Source organism: Geotrypetes seraphini, chromosome 14 (genome assembly GCF_902459505.1).
Source record: "Geotrypetes seraphini chromosome 14, aGeoSer1.1, whole genome shotgun sequence".
Classification (NCBI taxonomy): Eukaryota; Metazoa; Chordata; class Amphibia; order Gymnophiona; family Dermophiidae; genus Geotrypetes; species Geotrypetes seraphini.
The window spans coordinates 75703489-75724034 of record NC_047097.1 but is presented as its reverse complement, the minus strand read 5'-3'; the positions used below and the strand labels follow the sequence as shown (position 1 = coordinate 75724034).

The 20546-nt window shown below is 44.1% G+C and overlaps 1 protein-coding gene across 6 annotated transcripts in view; it reads right to left on the bottom strand.

Annotated features, from left to right (window-relative positions):
• Positions 1-20546, bottom strand: part of SPG11 (SPG11 vesicle trafficking associated, spatacsin) — a 189669-nt gene that overhangs the window by 18487 nt on the left and 150636 nt on the right. For all 6 annotated transcript variants that reach the window (XM_033919780.1, XM_033919779.1, XM_033919778.1 and 3 more), the window contains 2 exons: positions 15081-15218; positions 10763-10896 (listed from right to left, as the gene is read on the bottom strand). In XM_033919780.1, coding sequence (XP_033775671.1) covers positions 10763-10896; positions 15081-15218 — 272 coding nt within the window. Of the gene's footprint in view, positions 1-10762; positions 10897-15080; positions 15219-20546 lie in introns of those variants that run through there.

Below are 20546 nucleotides of genomic sequence, written 5' to 3'. Positions count from 1 at the left end.
CATGATTGATACTTGGAAAGGTCAAAGATCAAAACTGATTTAGGAAAAAAAGTGAAACACTGCCACCTGCTGAGTTTAAAAACTTAACAGAATGGACTTTTAATGTTAACACTGACGTAAGGCATTTTTGGAAAGGAAGTCATGTGATCAACTGTGCCATTGTATTCTAAAGCATGATAATTATTACAAATGATGTCACTTAGGGAATAAATCTGTTTGCCTTGTTTTCTCTCTTTGAAGAGCACTGAAATTCCGAGGGCTTGCTCTTCCCAGACTATGGAAGCTCTGTCAATAAAGACATATTTGTTTTTACATGGATTTTCCTCGTCTGTTATTTAAATTCACAGAACGGAGTCTCTAGCCCAATCATGTGGTAGAGAGAATCCATTCTGGCAATTATTTTATCCTCGATGTTCAAGTCTCCCTCCTACTTGAACACTATACCCTCTCATTCCAGAGCCTCCTTTCAAATGAAAGACTCGACTCATGCACATTTACATCACGTAGGTATTTAAACATCTCTATCATATCTCCCCTCTCTCGCCTTTCCTCCAAAGTATACAGATTGAGATCTTTATGTCTGCCCCCATACACCTTATGACGAAGACCACGGACCATTTTAGTAGCCTTCTTCTGGACAGATTCCATCCTTCTTATATCTTTTTTTTATTTTTTTATTTATAAGATTTTCCATTTTAAATACAAGCATTACTTTTACACAATGCAACAGATCCAGTAATGATATTCAATGAAACTTATAAAGAAAAGTAATAATGTCTTATTTAGTCCACAATTTAAAGATCAAGAAAATAAATAAACTTCTAAATAGTAGTAACAGATTAATTAATTAAGGTCACGGCATTAGATTCCCAAATTACAGTCAGCTGGCAGGTCATACATCACTAGACATGGTTACCATTCTCTCTTTTGATCCAATAAATTCCAAAAGTTTGGGCTCAAAGAAAAGAAAATTCTTATCTTGAAAAGATACATAACACTTTGCAGGAAATTTAACAAGAAATGTAGCCCCCAGAGCCAGGGTTCTTGACCTCAAGGATAAGAACTCCTTCCTACGTCTCTGGGTCCTCTGAGCTAAATCTGGAAAAACTCGAACATTAGAGCTCAAAAACTTATCATTTATATGACGAAAATACATACGAAGAATAAATTCCCTATCACTCTCCAAGGCTAGAGTCAACAACATGGTAGTTCTATGGGTGACAACCTCAAGGGAGTTTTCCAGAAATGAAGACAAATTCATATCCACTACTTTATCCACTGGGATTTCTATAGGTGTGGATTCCCCTTGTGTTGTCTTTATATTCAAATAGTAAGCTCTAACAATTGGAGGTAGATTTTCTGGTGGAATGGCTAAAGTCTCACGGAAATATTTCCTAGCCATCTCAACTGGTGAAATAATAGGACACTTTGGAAAATTCAAAAATCTTAAATTATTTTTCCTCAGTTGATTTTTGAAATTTTCCATCTTGCGGGAAACATAAGATCTCTCCTTAACCAATTCCACTTGTACCTTCTTTACTTCATTCAAATTATTTTCCTGTTTCTCCAACCTTTCATTCAAATTAGTAAGAAGTACCCCTTGTTGTTCCACCTTGGAAAAGACAGTTCCATAATCTGTTTTAATAGTAGATAAAGTCAATTTGAGATTGGAGTTCATGACTGATATGGCCTGCCATAGCGCCTCCATATCTATCTTGTCTGGTTTCTTCATCTCCCCAAAACTGATAATATTCCCTCCCGAGGCACCTCTCACCTCTTCTTCCAAAATGCAGGGAGATTCTTGATAGTTCCCATCTCTTCCTTCTACTGAAGGGCTTGGTAGGGATGTCCCTCCTATGCTGGAATCAAACTCTCCCTCTCGGGGCCATCGGCTTCCAGGCATTCCCTGCTGGGGAGGAACCAGCCTCTAGTCAGGACTCAGAGTAGTCCGACTCTCTGCGCTGAGGATCCCCGAAAGATCCAGGTTCCCTCCAGAAGTGATTCAGGACTCCTCACCCGTGCGAGCAAAGACGCTCGTTAATGTAGTCTGTATCAGCCGTTGAGGGAGTTCAACCGCTGGAGGGGCCAAGCGGGAAACTCCCTTCCTCTTCCCCATATCGCCACCGGGGAGGAGACACCCAACACGAATGCAGGTACAACGAGCAGCAGAGCTCGCTCAGGCGTCCGCTCCCGACGCCATCTTGACCTAGTCCCTTTTTATATCTTTTTGAAGGTACGGTTTCCAGAATTGTACACAATATTCCAAATGAGGTCTCACCAGAGTCTTATACAGGGCATCAATACCTCTTTTTCCTGCTGGCCATACCTCTCCCTATGCACTCTAGCATCCTTCTAGCTTTTGCTACCTTTTCAACCTGCTTGGCCACCTTAAGATCTTCACATACGTGGGCGTGGCTTGGAGCCAAATTACGATGGTCGGATGATAGCGCGGCTTCTCCATAGCAGGTTAAAGATCTGAAAATATAAGCTACGGAAATTGAATTTTTTAAATTAAAACTCAGCTTTCTGAGTATAAGATGGCATCGTCAAAGTATTTGAAGGGAGAGATGGCTAGCACAAGCACAGGATGCGCTAAAAGATCGAAAACAGAGCCGAAGGCTCCCTCAAAAGTTCCGTTGCCGGGAGATGACAGTTGCGATATTGTGGCTGAGCTCAGGCAGATTAAAGAAATTGTTTTAAACAACTCGAGGAAGATACAAGAGGCTATTGACGAGGTGGCTAGCCTCACAAGGCAAATGGCAGTTATGGATGTTAAAGTGGATCAAATAGAAAAAAGAACTGAGGCAAATGAGACTGAAATTCGGCAGTTGAAGCAGGATAAAAAGTTAATCGAGAGCTTGTCAAGAGATCTTGAAGATTGTGTTAACCGTAGTAAATGGAACAATTTGAGAATTATTGGTTTGCCGGAAGGCATTTAAAAAAATGATCCGGTCTCATTTCTGGATAATTTTTTACCTAAGATTCTGCCACTGAAATTCAAATTTCCTATGGAATTCGAAAGAGCCCATAGAATTCCGATTAAAAGATCAGATAAACAGCGGGAGCCGCGTCCTTTAATCTTTAAACTGTTGAGGTTTCAACAGGTTACAGAGATCCTCAGGCTGGCAAAAGAAAATCGCAACTTGAAGTGCCAGGACTCGAAAATTTTAATTGTGCCTGATTTTGCCAGGGCTATGGCACAGAAAAGGAAAAAGTTGTTAGAGCTGAGGCCAAGATTGAAAAGTCTTGGTGCTAGATATGGGCTGATATATCCAGTCATAATGAGAGTCACATACGATAACAAGATTCTAAACTTTGAAGATCCGATGAATTAAATGAGTTTTTGGAGAACTGTGAACACCAGATGTCTATGTAGTATATCTTTATATATAAATAATTTAAAAAAGGAATGCATGAAGATCTGTGGAGTGAACATTCTAAATGGCTCTGTTTACTGGATGCTAATGACAACATTCTCTGTTAAGGGAGAAACCAGAGCATGGCAGCTTATGAAGATACCAGGATATGGCAGTTTATGAAAGAGCTGGAGCATGACAGCTTATGAAGAAACCAGAGCATGACAGCTTATGAAGATTTTAGAGTATGGCAGTATGTTAAGGAACCAGAGTTTGACAGTTTATGAAGGTTCCAGAGCATGACAGCTTATGAAGGACCCAGCGCATGGTTGCGTATTAAGGAATTGGATAATGATAATAATCAAAATAGGATTGTATGGATACGAAGGAGGGTTCTGGATATACTATTACACATTAGGATCCTGGTTTTCTTTTGGAGATACAGAGAAGGAGTGAATGCTGATCATATTTTGGTATTGAATAACGATGCTATGTTCCTGAAGGCTGACTGAAGTGATGATATATTGAAAACTGTGATTTACCTGTACTGTGGATGAAGATTATATAAAATGGTAGTTCATATTTAACATTGAAATACAGTGCGTTAATTTCAGAGCAACACATGCAGCACTCATGTCATCCGTTAATCTGTTTCTAGTATCAGATTTTATATGATTCAAAGCCGAAAACAGCTGCTCACAAGCATAGGATGACCCAAACAAAGTAAGAAGAGCAATCCCAAGTGCTTTCATGAACTTAAAATTGTCTGGCAGAGAATTCCACGCTTTTAGGATTTCATTTTCAGAACTGCTAGCAGTGATTTCATTTGTCACCCTTTCACACTCAATACGTTCAAGAGCCGCACGCAGGTCATTGAATTTACTTTTCCAGATAGAGCTTTCTTGAAATTCCAGTAGCTACATTTCCAAATTTTGAATATCCAACCACTGTAAGCAGGAAAGATCAAGATCTTCAAATGTGGACTTTTCTGGGGAAGTTATAAATGAAAGGGTTGTCTCCATCTTACGGAACTGAGAAAATCTTTTACTAAAATTCTCCTTTGCTTCGGCTACAATGGTGGAATATGCTTTGTGGATTTCCTGGTGTTTTTTATGACTGTCCACAAATGTTGTAGAATTATCCAAATGTATTTTTAGGTTGGGAAAATATTTTAGCTGTCCACTCTCAAGATCTTTTTCAAAAACATGCAATTTTCTCTCAAAAGCTTTGATGTCACTAAACATGCTTTCTGCTGTTTTTCCCATGCCTTGTAATTTTTTGTTTAGTACATTAAAGTGGTTAGTAAAATCTGTAAAGAACATGAGGTTGGTAAGCCAGGCCATGTTGGTGAATTGAGGATAGTCTTCCCCCTTTTCGTTCATAAATAGCCTAACTTCTTCCAAGCAGGCCACAAATCTCTCTAACACTCGTCCTCTGCTCAGCCACCGGACATATTTGTACATCAGTAAAGTGTTATATTGTGCCTGAACCTCATCAAGAAGGGCTTGAAATTGTCGAAAATTAAGAGCACGCGCCATGATGAAGTTCACCATTTTTGTTACATCTTTGAGGACATCGTCAAGTTTTTTGCTGCTTTCTTTGGCGCAGAGAGCCTCTTGATGTATTATGCAGTGAATTTGAATCAGTGGATGTTTTGCTTCCTTAGCAAAGAAATGAATGAATCCTGATGTTGTCCCCACCATGCTAGGTGCTCCATCGCTAGTAACTGAAACTACTTTTTCTGGACTTATGTCTAGTGATGAAAAAGCCTCCACCACAGCATTGTGGATATCTATCCCTTGTGTTCTTCCAGGCAAAGACAGCAGTTTTACCAGCTCTTCTCTCATGATGTCACCAGTAGCATAACGCAAAATGAGCGCTAGTCTTGCATGGTTAGTAATATCTGTACTTTCATCCAAGCACATGGAGTAGAAGGGTGCTTTTTGTAAGTCGCAAGTAAGCTGTTGACTAACATCAGCAGCCATTCGCAGAACCCTATCTTTTGCAGTATTTCTGCTTAGCGGCATCTCAGAGATGCGCTGCACAATTTTATCCTTGTTTTGGAAATCATGGAAGAGTGAATTACTCCCAGCCAAAATTGCCTTTTTGATAAAATCTCCATCAGAGAGGGGCTTACCATGTTTTGCCATGCACAGTGAAATTTGAAAGCTGGCAACTGTAAGATGATTAGTTTTTGAAAGATAGTTGCTAAAACTAAGAGACTGGGAGTGATATTTCTTTAATTTTCCTACAAGGAACTCTTTTCTTTGAGCTAAACCAAGTTCAGCAACACTGTTATGGTTGGTCTCAAAGTGACGTTTGACACTTGATGTGCGAGACACAACACTTTTATTACACATAATACACAATGCTTTCCCACTGCGTTCAATCACTCCATATGTACTCTGTCCAGGCATCTTGGAATGGTCTTCCACTATCTGTTTTTGCTTTTTTTGCTGTACTCATTTTCTTTGTTCAAGACTTTAAGTCTACAAAAAGATAAAATTTGTATAATAAAAAAAATCTAATGAAGTGCTGTATACAAATCCGTCCCCATAAAAAAAATATGTGATTGGGGAATTTTACTAATTGTAGACATCCGTTTTGGTCAAAAAATATACTGTCCGGGTGAAAACCGGACTTGTGCAACCTTGAGTGTATGAGAAAAGGACTTTTATTTTTCATTATTGGAGCCTTTGTTATTTTATTATGATGTAATGTAATGTAATGTAATTTATTTCTTATATACCGCTACATCCGTTAGGTTCTAAGCGGTTTACAGAAAATATACATTAAGATTAGAAATAAGAAAGGTACTTGAAAAATTCCCTTACTGTCCCGAAGGCTCACAATCTAACTAAAGTACCTGGAGGGTAATAGAGAAGTGAAAAGTAGAGTTAGAGGAAAAATAAAAATAAAATAAACATTTTAACAAGACAGCATTGATCTAAATACTTTGGAAGGTAGAAGAGAGGAGAGAAAGGAATAGATGAAGTGGAGCAAGTAAGTTTAGGAGGAGCGATTGACGTTTCCAGAAAGGGCTTCTTCAGGGAAGAGACTTGGCCGACAGTCCCAGGATGCCTATGTCTCTTCCCCTGAGATGTTCTCCCATCCATGCATTCCCTCCTAGACACACTGCCCATGCCCCAGTCGCTCCAAGGAGGCTGCCCCAGATGAGGCCCACGGTGAATGCAGGATTCTCTCCTCTGCGGGAAAGCCGCCCGGAGCCGACAGTCGATCTTAGCGGATTGCAGGGGGGGAAGAGTTCACACTCTTGGTAGTATCGGGTCTGTGTGCTCTCGGTGGTTGTGGCTGGTCTCGTTGCTGCTTAGGTGTAAAAGCAGTTGATCTCCACTGCTGCTGATATTTAAAAGCAGGCAGATTGATCTCTCCAATGGACTGCAGGGGGAGGAGTTCACACTCCTGGCAGGATCGGGTCTGTGGGCTCTTGGTGGTTGCGGTAGGTCTCGCTGCTGCTTGTATGTAAAAGCAGTTGTTTTTCTACTGCTGCTGATATTTAAAGCAGGTAGATTGATCTCTTAAACGGGATATAGGGGGAGGAGCTCACATGCCTGGCTGGATCGGGGCAAGGGCTCCTATTATAGGCAGCTGGTCTTGCTGCTACTTAGGTGTTAAAGCAGTTGATCTTCCTAGCGGACTGCAGGAGGTGTGGAGCTCACACTCCTGTCATGATCTGGTCTATGGGCTCTTGGTGTTTACAAAAGCACTGTGAAGGGCCACATATACACTTTACTGTTTTTTGCTATATTGAGTTTTCCATAAGGTACAGCGCAGATGATTAGTGTGTTGGTTGTTCACAGAGAGCCCAGCCCTCCTCTCAGCTTACTGAACTTCTCTATGCAATCATCATAAGCAGCTTTTTTATTTCCTCGAATTTAGCATGTCCCCCATGGAAGATACAGAGGTTTTTACAGAGGAGCACATTATTAGACACATTAACTTCCCCCCATATCCTCACCTCTCTAGCATGGGAGCACTAGGAACTGTTCCTGATTACAGATGTCACATGTGGAGTCACACTACAGCCTCACTGAGTTCCTGTGACAGACTCAGTGTGAAGCTTCTCTTCCTCCCCCCCACTTCCCCCTCACAAACTGCCTGGCTCATAGGATACTAAGGGGAAGACAGGCAGGCTAAACATCCACTCACAGGACTGCAGCCAGCACAGGAGGATGGGCCGCGGCCCACCAGGACAATGCCCGGTCCTCCCAATGGCCAGTCCGGCCCTGTTGCCAGGTGAGCTGCAAAGCAGACACCGGCACACTCGCCTCCCGCCGTGCCGCATATCTTAATTGCGGACTACAGAGTTGCGCGGGGACAGAAATCCCACCCGTCCCCGCCAGTCTCACCCGTCCCCGTGAGGAATCCCACCCGTCCCCATGAGGAATCCCTCCGTCCCTGCGAGGAATGTCCTCCGTCCCCGCCCGTGAGGAATTCCCTCCGTCCCCGCCCGTCCCTATAAACTTCAGAAACAGTTATTTCATTTAATTATGCTACTGAATTAAAGGCTCTGGTAGAAACCCATTTACAAATAAGCAAAAAGACTTTATTAATTTGGAAATATTAATTGGGAAGAATACACACTTTGTAAATGGGTTTCTACCAGAGCCTCTTTTGTTTATAAATTTTTATCAACACAACTAATATACTACTTTATCCTGAAGCAAAAAAAGAAAGAAAAAAAGAAATAGAATTCTTTTCCTACCTTTGTTGCCTGGTTTCTGCTTTCCTCATGTTCTCATTCAGTTCCTTCCATCCACAGTCTCTCTTCCTTCTGTGTCTTCCAATTGCTCTGTTACTGTGCCTCTCTCTTTCTCCCCCCTTCCAAATTGGTCTGGCACCCATCTTCTTCCCTCCGCTCCCACCATAGTCTGGCATCTCTGTCTTCTTCCCTGCCAGCGTCTTCTCCCCACTCTCTCTTCCCCATTTCCTTTCAGCGTCCTTCTCCCCCCCATCTTCCCCATGTCCTGTCAGCGTCCTTCTCCCCCTTCTGTCTTCCACAAATGCTTTCAGTGTCCTTCCCCCCCACCCCGTCTTCCCCATGGCCTTTCAGTGTCCTTCTTCACCCCTTTGTCTTCCCCAGTGCTTTCAGCGTCCTTCTCCCCCCTCCTTCTCTCCCGCCCCGGGTGCAGCACCACCGGCCAGGTCCCCTTACTTTTGTGGCGCTTCCGCGACCGACAGACCGACAACAGCCCCGGTCTGACAAACCTCCCTGCCCTTAACCGCGAATCTAAATTTCCTTCTTACAGCTGCTGTAAGAAGGTAATTTAGATTCGCGGTTAAGGGCAGGGAGGTTTATCGGACCAGGGCTGTTGTCGGTCGGTCGGGTTAGCTCCACAAAAGTAAGGGGGCCTGGCCGGCTGTGCTGCACACGGGGCGGGGCAGGGCGGACCGCCCCCCTCCCTTGGTAGCCACTCGAGCTGCGAGGCTACTCCTCCTTACCTACCCTGCCTGCAGCACAGAGCCGAACGGAAGTCTTCCCGACGTCAGCGCTGACGTCGGAGTGAGGGAGGGCTTTGTTTGCTGACGTCGGGAAGACTTCCGTTCGGCTCTGTGCTGCAAGCAGAGCAGGTAGGGAGAAAAGCTGCGCAACTTAGTACATGCAGCCCCGCAGGAACCCCGCGACCCTCGGAGGCGTCCCCACGGGATCCCCGCGACCCGTGCAGCTCTCTATTGCGGACCTTCCCGCGTGCCAGCTGCAAGGCCTTCGCGTGCCACAGCTGGCACGCGTGCCATAGGTTCGCCATCGCTGGTCTAAACCATCCTATTAAGAGAAAAAAAAACGCTCTTATTCTTAAAACAGCAAAACACAGATATTTGTTTTATCCAAGAGTCTCATCTGTCTGCTGAAGAGTCCAAAAAGCTGGAAGGTAATTGGGTGAAACATTGTTTTTTTGCCCCTGTGGTGAAGAAAAAGGCTGGAGTTGCTATTTTGATTAATAAAAAATGTAATGCAATGTTTAATATGATAGCTTTTGATCCTTTAGGAAGATGGGTACGTTGACATGAGTTTGGATAATAATACTTTGGCACTTTTCAATGTGTATGCCCCTAATTCGAATCAAATTGAGTTTTTTAAATCTCTTCAACAGTTGGTTTTGCCACTGGCTACTTCTAATTTAGTAGTGGCAGGAGATTTTAATGCTATTATGCATTCTGTTATGGATAAAAAACCTAGTAAAATTATAAAGTCATTAGGTTTAGATAATTTTGTACAATCTTCTAATTTAAAAAATATATGGCATATTCTTCATTTTAATGATCGGGAAATTTTTTTTTGTTCCCATATTCATAAATCATTCTCAAGAATTGATTATGTTTTTATTTCGGATCAATTAGTACATCAAGTAAGACAGGCCTCCATAGATCCAATTATTTTGTCTGATCATGGAGGAGTGTGGGGGGGGAGGGGAAGAGGCTATCGCAAAGAGAGGGAGCAGAGCCGATAGCCTTGGAGGGAGCAATACTGCCGGTTACCGGGGTCGGGTCGGGTGGGGGCTCACAAATCGAGTCAATGCTCGGTTTGCGAGTTACAGTTTGCTCGAGTGTTTTGCTCATCTTGCAAAACATTCGCAAACCGCGTTACTCGTAAACCGAGGTTTGACTGTATTTGTATTTTTATGATCCTTTTAGCTTCTTGCTACAGATGTTGATTATTTCTCAGCTAGACTATTACAATTCCATTTATTCAGGAAATAACTCTAAATGATGGAAGAAGTTTCCAGGCAGCCAGGATGATCTTAGATTTCAAAGGTTACTCTTTTTACTGATACAGATTCACTGGCTGATCTTTACAATTGTACCTCAATATACTTGATTAATATGATAGGCGTGTCAATATTTAATTGAATGTTTTTTTCAACCAACTGTTGTCTTTTAAATGTTCCTTCGAGCATTGGACAGTTCTTGTTCTTTTCAAATTATCCATGTGTGGGACAGTTTGCCTTTGCCTAGGAAATAGCCCTTTTCTTATCTTTCACAAGCATTTGATAAGCATCTGGTTACTGCTCTTTTCTTATATGCTTTTCTTTTTTTTCTTCAAGTTACTTTAACTTCCTAATGATATAATACCGTATAAATCGCTTTGAAACCAGCAGCTTTGAGATGTCAGATTGGATGGCTTTGTCCTGGCTTTCCCATCTTCTCCAAGTGCTAGGAGAAGTCACTCCCCTCTTCCATTTTCAGAAATACGAGATGACACAAACCAAGGATCTCAAAGTCCCTCCTTGACGGCCGCAATCCAGTCGGGTTTTCAGGATTTTCCCACTGAAAGCAGTGCATGCACATAGATCTCATGCATATTCATTGGGGAAATCCTGAAAACCCAACTGGATTGCGGCCCTCAAGGAGGGACTTTGAGACCCCTGACACAAACCCTGACTTACCATTAGTGTGTACTCATCATTGGGTGCCAAGTGCTGACTGGTCAAATGTCGTGCTGCCTGTAGGACTCTGCTTATTCCTTCCAGGTGACAGGTCAGTGTGAAACAATCATGAGCAAAGATCAGGAGCTCCACAGCTGCCAAAAGAAAAGCCAGTGTTTGTATGACAACAGAGCACTAGTGACGCCTAGGTTAGCTCTCTGCCCCCCTCCCAAAAAGAGACTTTCCCTTCGCTTTGTTATTTATCATATTTTTTGTCCTTTTTTCTTTTTCTAATATGTTTCATTCTAAACCACTTTGATGTGTGTTTCAAGGGCAGCATGTCAAAACCCAAAAATTCACATCAGCCGCCGGGCAGAGACCAAAGAAGCTCCAAGTTTAGCAAAATCCTTCACCACGACAAGGAGGGTATCTGCCAAACAAATCACAATGGAGACTAGGAAATCAAAGTCACGAAGGACAACCCCTTCGAGATCCCGACTGAATCTGGAGTGCCATGCACAGGCAACAAGGAGGAAGCCGCTGTAGCTCAATTTCCGCCACTACAGAATCTAAAAGGCATTTGAGGACAAAATCTACCCACCTGTCCTGAACCTCTGTCAGGACAATTCCTTCAACAGAGGGCAAGAAAGTGCGGTTAGTGACTTGTGTCATAGCCGAAACCACCTTCACTGAAGCTATATGTTTGGAGAATTCCAGGTCCGTGGGATGCAAGTGCGCTATGATCCCAGCACATTTAAGGGGACCCTCCTGGGACTTCCAAGTCACTAAAGGCATCCTATCCCAGTCTGGAAGTGGGCAGCAGGCGCTGATCACTCATGGAGAAACATTCTGCCAGCAGCTGGTGGTCTAAAATCAAGTTCAGGAACCTGAGGATTGAGAAAGGAGTGCAGGACACTGCTCAGACCGGAAGAACCTGCGCACAGCCGGGACAACCCCAAGTACTGGGGACCCACCGTGGTATCTCAAAGATCTGCCAGAAAAGTCACATAGGCGAATGCTGTAGAAAAAACCTGCAAGAGCAAAGGGACAGAGACTGGGGCAGAAGCAATGGCGGAAACCGCCATTCTGCTCTCCTGGGTCACTGAAAGGAAACACAAAGACATCCAGAGGGAGAGCAGAAAAGCCGGACACATTATCTGACACCTGCAGGCAGGAAAAAGACACTGGCGGGAAAGCCGCTCTGCGTGCCATGCTATTAGTGCTCTTAGTCAAAGAATGAGACTTTCTCCCCCGAAGTTGCATTTGCTTTTCTCTGCAGCGCGTGTTGCACCCATTTGAGGGGGACCGGATGCGCCAAAAGAGTCTTCGGTAGGAGCAGAGGCAAAAGGGGACTCTCCGAAGGAGGAAAACGCGGAATCTGCGTACGTCTCGCCCCCTTCGCGGGCCACAGCGCACGTGAATTGCGGACGCGATTCCGCCATCCACCCACTGTAATTGAGGCTTGAATCCATACCATCCTGTCCTGAGGTGTCCATCTGTGAAGTTTGGAGCAAAAACAAAGCTTCTAAGAGCAAGAATATACTTTTAAAAGTTTTAAAGAAAATCCAAGATGGCCGCCGCGGGTGCCGAATTTTGCCCTAAAACAGCCTGGGAAAATCACAGGGAACCCGGAAAAACAGCAATTTTTTTGATTTTACAGGTGGGGGGAGGCTAGGGCATGCAGGGAAACCACCAAAAAAACCATTTCCAGAACCCCCCCAAATTGTCAAACTCGTGAGTACACAGATACACACAGAGACATGTGCTGCAATAGAAATCAATGGCTGCCAGCTAACACAGAGCAAGCAGAGAGATCATACCTCAGGAGCTGATAAAAAACTGGATTTCAGATCTTCTGATTGCCTCACCTTCCCAGTCACCCCAGACAGGGACTCTCAGGACCTCACTGGAAAATTAGGGAAGACCCACTGTCCAGTTTCGATCCTGGCATACCTCCACGGAACCGTGCAGCCTGCGCTCTACCCTTTAGCGGATGAACCTAGGGTGAGATGGCTCCCGATCCCGGAGACCCGATCTTACCTGCAGGCTGTCTGAGGGGTTCACTGCAGGCCAGAAGCAGACGATGTAAATACAAAAGTCTGCAATCTCTCGCCGAAGGATGTCCCTGAAGGGTGAATCCATAGCACAAGGGCAAAACCCGGAATGAATTAAAAGAGCTAGAAATGGAAAATTAAGCACGAGCAGAAAAGAGCAAACCAGCAATCAGAGCTGCAGGAACAGACTGGAATTCTAAGGCACGTGACAGGATGTATACACCTAGGGAGGGGCTAAAGGTTTGGTTTGGAGAATCTGCAGTTCAGAGCTAGAGAGGATACATAAACCTACTGGTAGTTTATTGTACAATCAACATTATTTGTCAAATGACTGACATTAGTTACCTGATCTATTCATAGAAACAGCTGGTTTTAAGAAATGTTTGGACAAGTTCCTGGAGGAAAAGTCCATAGTCTGTTATTGAGAAAGACATGGGGGAAGACACTGCTTGCCCTGGATTGGTAGCATGGAATATTGCTACTCCTTGGGTTTTAGCCAGGTACTAGTGACCTGAATTGGCCACCGTGAAAACGGGCTACTGGGCTTGATGGACCATTGGTCTGACCCAGTAAGGCTACTCTTGTTTGCTGATGTTCTTAATATCTAGAGACCCTCATTTTTGGGCCCAAAAATCCCAGTTTATATTTGAGTATATACAAATTTGTTGCTGGAGAATGTGGTGAACTCAGCCTAGCGGGGTTTAAAAAAGACTTGGCTAATTTCCTAACAGAGAAGTCCATAGTCCATTATTGAGATGGCTTGGGAAAATCCACGATTTATTCCTAGGATAAACATAGAACATAGAAACATAGAAGATGACGGCAGATAAGGGCCATAGCCCATCAGGTCTGCCCATTCTACTGACCCACTCCCAAGTCTACTATCCTAGGGATCCCACTCCCGGTGACAGGTTCCCTTGGCTTAACCCACTAAGGGATCCCACATGGGCATCCCATTTGCTCTTAAATTCTTGCACGTTGTTTGCCTAGATCACCTGCACCGGAAGCTCATTCCAAGGATCAACCACTCTCTCGGTGAAGAAATATTTCCTGGTGTCGCCATGAAATTTCCCACCCCTGAGTTTGAGCGGATGCCCTCTTGTGGCTGAGGGTCCCTTGAGAAAGAAAATCTCTTCTTCCATCTCGATACGGCCGGTGATATACTTAAACGTCTCGATCTTGTCTCCTCTCTCCCTATGTTCCTCGAGTGAGTAGAGCCGCAAAGTTTTCAGCCTTTCCTCGTACGTGAGATCCTTGAGCCCCGAGACCATCCTGGTGGCCATCCATTGCACCGACTCTACTCTCAGCATATCTTTTCGGTAGTGTTGCCTCCAGAATTGTACACAGTATTCCAAATGAGGTCTCACTATGGTTCTGTATAATGGCATTATGACTTCAGGCTTCCGGCTGACGAAACTCCTGCAGATGCAACCTAACTACTGTCTTGCCTTAGATGAAGCCTTTACCACATGATCAGTAGTTTTCATGTCTACACTGATGATCACTCCCAAGTCTCGTTCTGTTGAAGTTCTAGCTAAGGTCTTACCATTCAAGGTGTAAATTCTGCACGGATTTCTGCTGCCAAGGTGCATGATCTTGCATTTCTTAGCGTTGAAGCCCAGCTACCAGGTCGAGGACCAAAGCATAAAATCTGTTTTACTACTTGGGATTTAGCTAGGTACTAGGGACCTGGGCTAGCCACTGTTGGAAACAGGATACTGGGCTTGATGGACCTTCGGTCTGTCCCAATATGGCAATTCTAATGTGCAGGAGCAAGTGAGGATTGTTCCTGCCCTGACCTCACTGCTGGACCACCTGGGCGGGACCCACCTTGTTCGAGTGGACAGGAAGACAATGGGGGTGGGACCCAGCAGTGCTGTTCAGGAGGGTGGGCAGGGAGGATGCACTGAGTGTGGCTGGAGGGCAGAAAGGGGGGATGAGAGATGCAATGAGAGTCTCCATATTATCTGACAACCTGGTCTCTCTACTTACTATACAAGGTAAGTGTCACATCATATACAAATTCTCCTGGTCTCTCTACTTACTGTAAAGCTAAGTATCATATTACATACATGTAACATACGAATCATTCCTGATCCCACATTGTTAACTTTCCCATCTCTGATCTAACTTTGTAAATCGTCACTATGTAAAATATAAATCACTACTTTCCCACACTGTATCAATCTACTATGTAACAAATTTGCCTTTGATTGTAACCTGCCTTGAACTCCATAAAACCACACATAACGTAACATACAGATCTTCCTGGTCTGTCTACTTACTGCAAGAAAGCTCCCCATAGGGCACAGAGCTCAGTTTTTCCAGTGTTTGAATGCCCACCAAAGTGGGATCTGCACACAGTTTAGTTAGTTGCTGGAAAGTCTGCTTTTCACGTCCTGGGTTGAAGTCTTGTTTATGCCCTAATCAAAAAAAAAAAGAACAAAAGCAAATAATGTTTCACAAAATGAGAATTTTTATAATGCTGAAATAAGCCAGAGAAAAACTACTTTGTATCCTAGCAAGTCACATAGATACAAGGAAAACGCTGGTGGAAAGCAGATTGTTTTGTAAGAAACTACAATTAATTAAGAGTTATATTATCACAAAGCTTGTGTATATTGAAGTGCTGATATGAAGGACAGGTGTATGCATGTGCGTAGATTCTAACACCAAGAAGCAAGGATTGTGTGCATGTGTGAAGGTGCTGGGGCCTGAATATGAAGGGGGTCCTATGTATAGCTGTTGGGGTATGCAGGTGAAATACAGGGGCATGGAGAAAAGAGGGGGGGGCAGGTGCTAGGGACAGGCACCTGCGAGGTGGGAATGTGGGTGTGAAGATACTGGGACAGGCACATGAGAGGTGGGTCTGTGGGAGTGCAAGCACTGGGACAGGCACCTACGAGGTAGGAATGTGGGAGTGGAGGTTCTGGGACAGGCACATGAGAGGTGGGGATGTGGGAGTAGAAGTACTAGGACAGGCACCTACGAGGTAGGAATGTGGGAGTGAAGGGGGCAGATGCTGATAATAATAAATAATAATAACTTTATTTTTGTATACCGCTATACCACAAACAGTTCAAAGCGGTTTACAGAGGAAGAGACTGTATATATACATCGAAGATACAAAGAGTAATTGTCAAGTGTATTGGTAACTAGTTTTCAATTACAAGGAGGGACAGGAAAAGAAGGGGAGATGGTTAGAGTTTGATAGTTTGGCCGGGAGGGAAGGGGTTAGAGAAATTTATCAAAGAGGTATGATTTGAGAGATTTCCTGAGGGATAGGTAGGATGGAGCATATGAAATGAGGGTGATCAGGCAATCATTCCATCTGCCAGCTTGGAATGAGAGAGTGGGTGGAGAGAGAGAAGGGGGCAGACATTGGATGTTAGTAGGGAGAGGAGAAAAAGAGGCGCATACACTGGACAGAAGTGGGGTGGGGAGGGGAGAGAGAGAGGGCAGAAGACTAACTTGCAGAGAGCAAAACCCCCTTCCTCAAGTCAGGACAGGTACCATAACAGCAGTATACTGTCCTGAGGAAGGAGGTTTTGGCCTCTGAAAGCTGATTGGAAAATATATTAGTCCAATAAAATGGTATTATCTAATTTCCCAATTTTGCGATTACATTCCTAAACTATTGGTGTGCTAATTGGACTCCTTTCTGAAAGATGCGATAGAGATTTCCACTAGCACTTTATAGGGATACTAAATTTCAGGAATACTTATGTAATAGATGGAAAATTCATGCTTTACATAAAGATACATGTTTCTGATCCCATTTTATACTGAGATGCAGGAAAGGCAGTTTTAAGAGGGGAGTTAATTAGTTATTGGAGTCACATTAAGCGAATGAGAAAGATTTTATGGTTGGGGAATCTTCTGAAGAATGCCAGAAAGTGTTATGGGGATACTCATAAACCCTCTGATAAGCAGTATTCATTAGATATTCAAGCATCCCTCAAAACATTGATTCATCAAAGTGTGACAAAATCTCAGGCACGCTATAAATTTGTTATATGAGGGGCTGAAAAGTTCTCAGCCCAACCAACAAAGTTGGGGCATTCTCCATCGAGGGCTACACACTTATAGGCTCATAATAAAAAAATAAACATCCTAATCGCCAGGATGTCCCAAGTGCCGCTAATTGAAATAATTTTTTCTATACGTCTAGCAAGGTGTTCCAGCCTCTGTATGTTTAGGGCGTGGTGGAGGCGTGTTATGGGCAGGCTTTGGGCAGTCTCAAGGGGGGATAGACATGGATGTCTTGCAGCGATAATCAAACATTTTGCAAGACATCCTGCATCATGTCGATTCTGCTGGCAGTCCCACAGTACTATCTACTTTCCTACTTGGGACCTGGGTTGGATCTTCGATCTTATGTTCATATGATCAGCCAGGAAAGTCCAGGCCATGTACACAGATTCAAAGGTCTGAGTTTGTCTTTGCCAGGTTATACAAAGTCGTGCTTTACCTTCTATCAAGAAGCAAAGCTCTTTTGGCGAGAGACCACTGCAGCCGAGTAAATCTGAAAGCAGAATAGCTTTCTATTTTCATATGTTAGTTTTTTCTACCACACAGTGCCTTGTGGGCATAATTTAAAATTTTCATTATAACCTCTCATGGCCTTGTAGGTTAAGTTTGTCTGGTTCTGACACAATGGGTTCTTTTGATCTGCAAGGACTCTAAATGAGCCAACAGCTAAGTTCACGGGAAAACAGAGCCGCATGAAAACCCATCAATTCGGCCTCTAAAACCATTTCTGGGCAGTAACTGCCCCACATGTCGTAGATTGCTCCTTCTCTCCCTATTTCCAAGATCTTCCAATTTTTCAGGGTTTTTTTTCCCAATTGTGTTTGCACTTCCTCTACAGCAGTCACGTGGTCTTCTGGTTCTCCAGTTCTCTGCTGAACTCCTCTAATTTATCCTGAACTTTAGCCAGCTGAGCATCAAGTAGGGCAAATTGCATGTCCAGTAAAGTGTCGAAGCTTGCAATGACTTCAGCTGCTACCTCTGCAACTCATGCCAAATTCACAGAGCGGCCTGCAGGACTTCAAGGTGCCATTTTCTCTTCAGTAACACAGGTATTTGTTTTATCTTTACACAGCAGTTTAGACATCATGGTGGAAAATTCAAAGCTGCCCAAACAAGCCGAAACATAGGTGGAATTAATCACTGTATAGCAAACTAGTCTGTGTGGCTATATGGCATTTATGGAGAAATTAGGTTCTTACCTGCTAATTTACTTTCTTTTAGCTTCTCCAGACCAGTAGAGGTTAATCTTTACGAATGGGGTATATATCCAATCATGACCATCAGACTGAAAACAAAACTGTGGAATAGTATATAATATATTCCCTTCTCTATTCTCATCAGTCTGCCGAATAGCCAAGCATAACTAAGAACTGGAAACAGAAATAAACAATACTCCGAATAGGAGTAACAACTAACATACCCAAATGCTGTTGGAAAATGCAGAGGAGAAATACCAGAAGGAAAATGTCCCCACAGCTCGCCAGCCGAGCCACAGCCGCTGTTCTTTAATTCTCCCCGGCCCTAGAAAAATACTAGAACCTGCAGCAAAAAACAAAACTGCCCGCACAACAGCCCCAACACACCAATAACAGACAGGGTGGGGACCTCTACTGGTCTGGAGAAGCTAAAAGAAAGTAAATTAGCAGGTAAGAACCTAATTTCTCCTTCTTTAGCATTCTCCAAACCAGTAGAGGTTAATCTTTACGAATGGGATGTACCAAAGCAGTCCCTCACACGGGCAGGACCCCCGAAGGGCTGACACCAGAACACGCACACCGAACACCGCGTCCCGATGTGCCTGAACATCTACCCGAAAGTGACTGACAAAGGAAGACCAAACCGCAGCCTTACAAATGTCCACTGGAGGCACGAGCGACAACTCAGCCCAAGAAGCCGCCTGACCCCGAGTGGAATGAGCTTTGAGAAACTCCGGAACAGGCTTCTGCATCAGAAGAGAAGCGGAAGCAATAGTCTCCTTGATCCAGTGTGCAATAGTAGCCTTGGAAACGCCAGCCCCCCTACGAGGACCCGACAGAAGAACAAAGAGATGATCTTATTTCCTGATCCCTGGGTCCACTGCACATAAGAGTGAAGGACCCGACCAACATCCAACTTGCGCAGTTGTCTTTGCTCAGAAAAGCCCTCCCGACTACCCAACACCGGGAGAACCACAGATTGATTGACATGAAAAGGAGAAACTACTTTCGGCAGAAAAAGAAGGAACAGACCTCAAGACAACCCGCTCCCTAGAAAATTCCAAGAAGGGAGCCCTACAAGAGAAAACCTGTAGCTCAGAAACACGCCTAGTGGAAGAAATGTCCACCAAAAAGAACCCCTTCAGAGTAAGGTCCTTCAAAGAGCAGCCACCCAACGGTTCGAAGGGTGGGTGCACCAGAACAGATAGAACCCGATTGAGATCCCAAGAGGGAACAGAGGGCCGCACGGGAGGCCTGAGCAATTTGGCCACCCGCAAAAAGCGAATTACATCAGGAATGGCTGTCAAATGCTGACCTGTCACGAACCCCCGAAAGGCTGACAAGGCCGCAAGCTGAACCCGGAGAGAAGACCAAGCCAGGCCTCTATCCATGCCATCTTGCAAGAACTCTAGGATGTTAGGCAAAGAAGCGTGAAGAGACCATTCCCCGCCCTTGGCACCACCTCTTAAAGAGGCGCCAAACCACACATAAGCTTGAGAGGTAGAAAGCCTCCGGGACCCCACGAGTGTAGAGATCATCTTATCTGAATGCCCCTTCTTACCAAGGCGACCCTTTCAAAAGCCAAGCCATAAGACAGAAGGGAGACGGGTCGAACGTGGGAATAGGACCCTGCGTCAGAAGGTCGTCCAAGTTGTGCTGGAATATCATCTCAGCAAGGCCGAAAACTATGGGTTAGATACTAATATCTGTTGTTTTTAATAATTTTTACATGTCACCCTCTTCCCACCCCCACAGTATTTTTCCCCAGATAGTAAGTCATATGTTTACCAAGTTTGGATGAAATCTCTCCATGCGTTTCAGCGTTATGCTTGAAAATCATCTCAGCGAGACTGAAAACTATGGGGTAGACCAGGGGTAGGGAACTCCGGTCCTCGAGAGCCATATTCCAGTCGGGTTTTCAGGATTTCCCCAATGAATATGCATGAAATCTATTTGCATGCACTGCTTTCAATGCATATTCTTTGGGGAAATCCTGAAAACCTGACTGGAATACGGCTCTCGAGGATTGGAATTCCCTACCCCTGGGGTAGACAGTAATATTTGTCATTTTTGATCATTTTTACATGTCATCCCCTCCCCACCCCCAGTGTTTTTTCTCAGATAGAAAGTGATATGTACTGCTTACTCGACGTTGGCAGCAATTTGAAGATTTGTGGGATCGGTTTCTCGCAGTGTTGGGAACAGATAGTTCTGGAACGGAGGGTTGACGGGGGGAGCGGGGAGGCGATTGGTTTTATGGGTGATTGGGATGCAGTCTCGATATAGGGAGTGGTTGACTTCACTTGGTCTCCTAAGTGGTTGGGGGGAGGTAATGGGTGGTGGTCTCTTGGCCGTCTCTCGGAGGGGGGGGTTGATTCTGTTTTGATATCTTGAAAATGTTTAACATAGTTCCTGTGCTTGGAGTGATATTGTTGTTTTGATGCTGCTCTGCTTGAGATAGGGCTCCATGTGTTTTTCTTGTTCTCTATCTGTGTTCTAAATAAAGAATGACAAAAAAAAGAA